The sequence below is a fragment of the Myotis brandtii genome, unplaced genomic scaffold (assembly GCF_000412655.1).
Source record: "Myotis brandtii unplaced genomic scaffold, ASM41265v1 scaffold300, whole genome shotgun sequence".
Classification (NCBI taxonomy): domain Eukaryota; kingdom Metazoa; phylum Chordata; class Mammalia; order Chiroptera; family Vespertilionidae; genus Myotis; species Myotis brandtii.
Window position 1 is genome coordinate 1,476,396 of NW_005361459.1, and position 5,946 is coordinate 1,482,341.

Here is a 5,946-nt window from a genome sequence, read left to right on the forward strand (position 1 = left end):
CTGTATTACAAAGCCACTGTTCTTAAAACAGCTTGGTACTGGCACAAGAACAGACATATAGATCAATGGAATAGAATAGAGAACCCAGAAATCGACCCAAACCACTATGCCCAATTAATATTCGACAAAGGAGGCAAGAGCATACAATGGAGTCAAGACAGTCTCTTCAATAAATGGTGTTGGGAAAATTGGACAGATACATGCAAAAAGATGAAACTAGACCACCAACTCACACCATACACAAAAATAATATATTTAAAAAAAAAAGACTTAAATATAAGATGTGAAACCATAAAAGAAGAAGAAGAAACCATAGCCACCAAAATCTCAGACATCTCTCATAGCGATATGTTTACCAATACATCTCCTAAGACAATGGAAACTAAGGAGAAAATAAACAAATGGGACTACATCAAAATAAAAAGCATCTGCACTGCAAAAGAAACTATCATCAAAATAACAAGAGAACATATTTTCCAATGATAATCTGATAAGGGGTTAATCTCCAAAATATATAGGGAACTCATACAACTTAACAATAGAAAGACAAACAATCCTATTTAAAAATTTGCAAATGACCTAAGTAGACACTTCTCCAAACTGGGCATACAGAAAGTCAAGAAACATACGAAAAAATGCTCAAAGTCATTAATCATCTCAGAGATGCAAATCGAAATGACAATGAGGTATCACCTCACACCTGTCATTATGGCTATCATCAACAAATCAATCAAAGACAACTGCTGGTGAGGCTGTGGAGAAAAGAGAACCCTAGTACACTGCTTGTGGAAATGCAGACTGGCATAGCCACTGTGGAAAACAGTATGGAGTTTCCCCATTTACCATTGCACCAAAAAAATTAAAATACCTAGGAATAAACTTAACTAAGGAGGTAAAAGACTTATATGCAAAAAACTACAGGACACTGAAAAAAGAGATAGAGGAAGACATAAACAGATGGAAGAACATACCGTGTTCATGGATTGGTAGAATCAACATCATCAAAATGTCCATACTACCCAAAGCAATCTATAAATTCAACGCACTTCCCATTAAAATACCAACGGCATACTTCACAGATCTAGAACGAACTCTCCAAAAATTCATCTGGAATAAAAAAAGACCCCGATCCTGAGAAAGAAGAACAAAGTAGGTGGGATCTCAATACCAGATATCAAGTGAAGGTGGTGGGGATGGCTTACTACCACAGCCAAGCAAATGAGAAATGCAGCCATTTCAATGGAGGTTTTTGTTTAACAGCATCTTTATTTCTCAAAACTTATCATGTCAGAAGTGGGGGTTTTAGGTATGTTTAGCCTAACTTTGGAGCCATTTCTTCTGCCTCACCTTACCATTGCTTATTTCTTTGGTAGTCAAGTAAAAATAAAGGTTGTATATAATAAAGAATTTTCTCAGTTTCCTATGGCTGTTTTCTCAGAACCATCATTTTAATTATCTAGCATCCAGTTTCCCTGGTCCTATCTATTAGTATTCATCCACTTAATGTATGTCCATAATCATTTAATAAATATTTATTGGCACATCTACTGTGTATCTGGCACTGAGGATGGGTATTAGAAGTTTCCTGGAACATCTAACCACACTATGCTAGGTGGAAATGGGGTCTTGCTACTATAGTGAAAATATAAAAAAAGCTCAATATGGTAGTCAGGGCCATGGTAAATATTGTGTTCATGTTGTGGCCCAGAGTTTTTGACAGATAAGCAACCTCAGTCTTCTGAGAAAGTAACCCCCAACTTGTTTGGAACAGTAAAATTGTTTTCTTGTGTAAGTATCTTTTAATTCTGGGAAGATTTAGAATTAAATGTGGGATGATGAAGTAAATCAAACCTACACTTTTGTGTTAGGCTTAGGTGTAATTTGTGTATTTTTGGCATCTTAAGTGTTTTTGACATTTAAAGGGATCTGGCTTAATAATAATAATAGTAATAATAGCTAACATTTATTGAGTTTCAGGATTCAGAAGTTGTTTTTTCCTTTAGTGTATGTTCTCTTTCCTCAGATTGGGAAGGATCGGCCACTGAATTTTGACCCTTGCTGCATCAGCTACTTTACTAAAGGGGAGTACATTTTACTGGGGGGGTCAGACAAGCAAGTATCCCTTTTCACCAAGGATGGAGTGCGGCTCGGGACTGTTGGGGAGCAGAACTCCTGGGTGTGGACTTGTAAAGTGAAGCCCGATTCCAACTATGTGGTAAGAAGAGGAAGTTCATTTTTATTGGGCCATTGTCTGAGTAGGAACTGAACATCAGGCCTGCTTAGCCAGTCAAATCATTGATGTTTTTTTCTGACAAATGGGAAGGTAGATTCTTTCTCCACAGAAAGCTGGGAATTGACACCTCTCTTTCCCTGCAGGTGGTAGGCTGCCAGGATGGCACCATTTCCTTCTACCAGCTTATTTTCAGCACTGTCCATGGGCTCTATAAGGACCGGTATGCATACAGGGATAGCATGACTGATGTCATCGTGCAGCACCTGATCACTGAGCAGAAAGGTAAAAGGCAGGTAGAGCCCCTTTGCCCTCTAGATACTGGGGAGAGGCATAGGTTGAGAGGACTGCTGATAGGGCAAGTGAAATGGTAGGAAATATTTCTCCTTGGTCTTTTTGAAACACGTTGGACCACTGGTTCTTGCTTTTTTTTTTTTTTTTTTTTTTTTGGGGGGGGGGGGGGGGGGGGGGAGAGGGGGTGGGGGGTGAATGGGGGGGATGAGGACACATTTGTAATACCTTAACTAATAAAAAAAGAAAACAGTATGGAGTTTCCTCAAAAAATTAGAAATGGAACTCCCATTTGACCCAGTCATCCCACTTCTAAGAATATATCCTAAGAAACATGAAACACTCGTCAGAAAGTATATATGCACCCTTATGTTCTTAGCAGCACAATTTACAATAACCAACATAATATTAACTATTATACAATGTGGTACCAGGAGTGGGATTCTAGAGGAAGTTGTTTTTAAAACCGTGTGACTGAAGATGACAAGGGTACAATATTGCAGACTGGAAAGCTGGTGACTCCTATTATTTCATCTGCAAGATAAATTGGCAAAACCACAAACTGTTAGCAATGCTGTGCAAGACAAAAAGAAAAATCAGCAATGCTGATCCTGCCTTCATCTAAAATTTTGATATTTTGTACATCCTGGATATTTTACATAAATTTTTATCTTTAAAAATATCACATTGATATTTTTTATCTTTATCTTAATTACTGAGGGGTTTTTGTGCCCCTTTAAATTTTGCATTTGAGGCAAGTGTCTCACTACCCTCACCCCAGGTTCAGCCTTGCCTATGAGGTTATACCACATGTCTTCCAAGGGCATATCAGTAAGGAAGATTCAGAATACTTATATGTATTAGCAACTTCTGACACTTTCAACAAAGTCTTACATGAGAGAAGTTAACTGCAATGGTAGCTAGCTTATCTATAGGCAGAGATGAAGGGGATAACTTTGGAAAGTGAGACTCTTTTTGCCTGTGTTCTACAATCCAAATACACTGAGAGTCATTTAGACTTTCTGAGCTGAAATGCCTACTGCTTCTACAGCCCAAACTCACAATGTCATAGGCAGTGACTTGAAAGATAGCCTGTGGCCACAAATTTTTTAAGCCACTTCCTTTAGGTTATCTCTGCTGGACAACAGGAGCCTTCACAGCAGCAACGTCAAATTGAGGTTTTTATCTTCCCACTTAAATCACCAGATGGCCTCAAGAAAGCCACCATCATATTGAAAGAAAAGTAGACGGGCAGAGCACAGAGGCTGTTAATTCAGTCTTCAGTTTCAAAACTTTATCTAGACAGATTTTCATTTGTGGTTATTTGCACAAGAAACTGACTAAAGTCAAATAGATGGAAAGCTTAAACTTTTGAGGATATTAAATTACTAAGAAAACTGGCCAGAAATAGCCTGAATTGCTCAATTTTTAGCAGCTCTCAAAAACCAAAATCTGGCCTACCTGGAAGTGTGTCAATCCGTGAAAAGGAACATTCTCCAGTGACCCCTTCTGAGGCAGCCAAAAAAAGACAACATGCAAAATAGCACTCCATCTCCTCCCTTCCCAAGAGGGCAGATCCAGGGAGCACAGAGTGCAATGAACACATGTTCACACCCAGAGAGCAGAATCTTGGTTGAAGGGGGCAATTCTTCTCTACACTACTTAGGGTATCTTCTTGAAAATATAATAGGTTTTCATATAGGAGGTCCAAACTTTCATTTTATAATGCAAGGTCATGAATCTTCTCTGATCCTTGGCCATGAAATACCTCCAAAATGAGCTTCCAAGTCCCTCTTGAGGGGTACTGGAAACAATCACAGCAGATAAGAAAAGGTTTAATTGTTCTTTCTCCTACTTTTTATACAAAAGTCTGAACTTCAATCTAGACTTTGTAGACACTTTTATTCTACCTGTCATGCATGTAATTAATTAATGTTTACTCAGTGTTAAACTGTGTTCTCTCTTCTGTATTGCAATGGGAGGTTGTTGACTGGATTATTTTATGTCCCCCACAGGGGCTGTTAGATGGGCTAATCAGGAAACATATCCTCCTGATAGAAGAGAATTCTCCTACTCTGTCTCCAGAGATTGATATGGATGCTTCCTATTTTCCCTTAACTGGGTTTTTTAACTGGAATTTTTATTGTGATTACCCTGTTCTTACCCAACATTATATATCAGATGTGTTGGGGGAGATAGTTTGCCTTTTGCACCCAGGTCACCAGAACATGAGGCACTTATCTGTACTGGAGAAAAAGGCTGTGTGTGGCCCAGAGATGCTGGACTTTGAACTATGCTTTAAAATATTTGTATTTAAGTATGTTTTATTTTAAAAGGTTTCATTTTTATTTAAGTATGGCAAGGCCTCCAGATCAGGAGACCACTGTCTTTGAAAAACAGGTTGTTACTCACAGATCCCAAGAGGAGAGAAAACACCAGTCACAGGAGGCCACACAGGGAAGCTCCAGGGTCAGCCGGGAAGTAGAAGTGGGAACTGTCGGCAAAGGCCTCTATTGCAGTTTCTGTGGGAAGGATCAGGCAGGGCGGGGTGAGCAGTCTCATGACTGGCTAGTTTGAATAATTCAGCAGGCTTTGGGGCATAGGGGCTATCCCTGGTTGCCTGTTACCTAGCCCTGGGGTGCTCAGACCAGGTGGACAGTGGTCTTGAGTGTGGACACCCAACAAGGGAAGTGTTGGGGTGGATCAGTCAGTTTGCATGTGAAAGGCACAATGTAAGTAAATTGCTCGCTGTCTCTAGGAATTGGCTAACCCTGGAAGGGTCAGGCCCTCCAGGGTCAGCAAGGACCCTGATGTCAAAGCATCAGAATATAGACAATAAAAGACATAGTTAATATAAACTGGCACACAATGTACGGGAATCTGGTGTTTGTTTGCTTGCCTTTCTACAGGGGAAGACTGGGTGCATGTGAGTGGTGAGGAAGCCAAGGTGATGGAGCTGTTGCAATTGATCCTAATATATACACTCCCCTTCTTTTGTAGTAATATAATTTTTTGCTAGGCACAGAGTCACTCAAAATCTGTATTTTTTCAGGTTCCTTTTCAGCTAGGTTTAGTTATGAACTAAAATTAGCCAATAGGATGTAAGCATGTTATGTAGCAGTTTCTAGGAAACTTCTTTAAGGTACACTAATGTTCATCCTGTGCTGCATTTTCTTCTACTTTTCTTTTTCTTGCTGGCTGGAATGCAGATATGGTAAATTGACCTGGGGCATACATCTTGGCTCATAAGATAGATACCACACATTTAGGATGATAGAACCACAAAATAATAGGGGCCTTCTTTTTTGATGACCATGGACCCTGGGCTGCTTTTATAAAAATACTAGAGGCCCAGTACATGAAATTCATGCACTGGAGGGGTGTCCCTCAGCCCAGCCTGCACCCTCTCCAATCTGGGACCCCTC

General features: G+C 39.7%; 1 protein-coding gene across 1 annotated transcript in view; it reads left to right on the plus strand.

The window, feature by feature from the left end:
- The window catches only part of LOC102255795 (TATA box-binding protein-like protein 1), a 12,720-nt gene extending 8,952 nt beyond the window's left edge, over nucleotides 1-3,768 (plus strand). The window contains exons 3-5 of the mRNA XM_014542383.1: nucleotides 2,024-2,215; nucleotides 2,377-2,526; nucleotides 3,649-3,768. Of these exons, the coding sequence (XP_014397869.1) occupies nucleotides 2,024-2,215; nucleotides 2,377-2,526; nucleotides 3,649-3,768 (462 nt within the window). The remainder of the gene's footprint in view (nucleotides 1-2,023; nucleotides 2,216-2,376; nucleotides 2,527-3,648) is intronic.
- The last annotated feature ends 2,178 nt before the right edge of the window (nucleotides 3,769-5,946 follow it).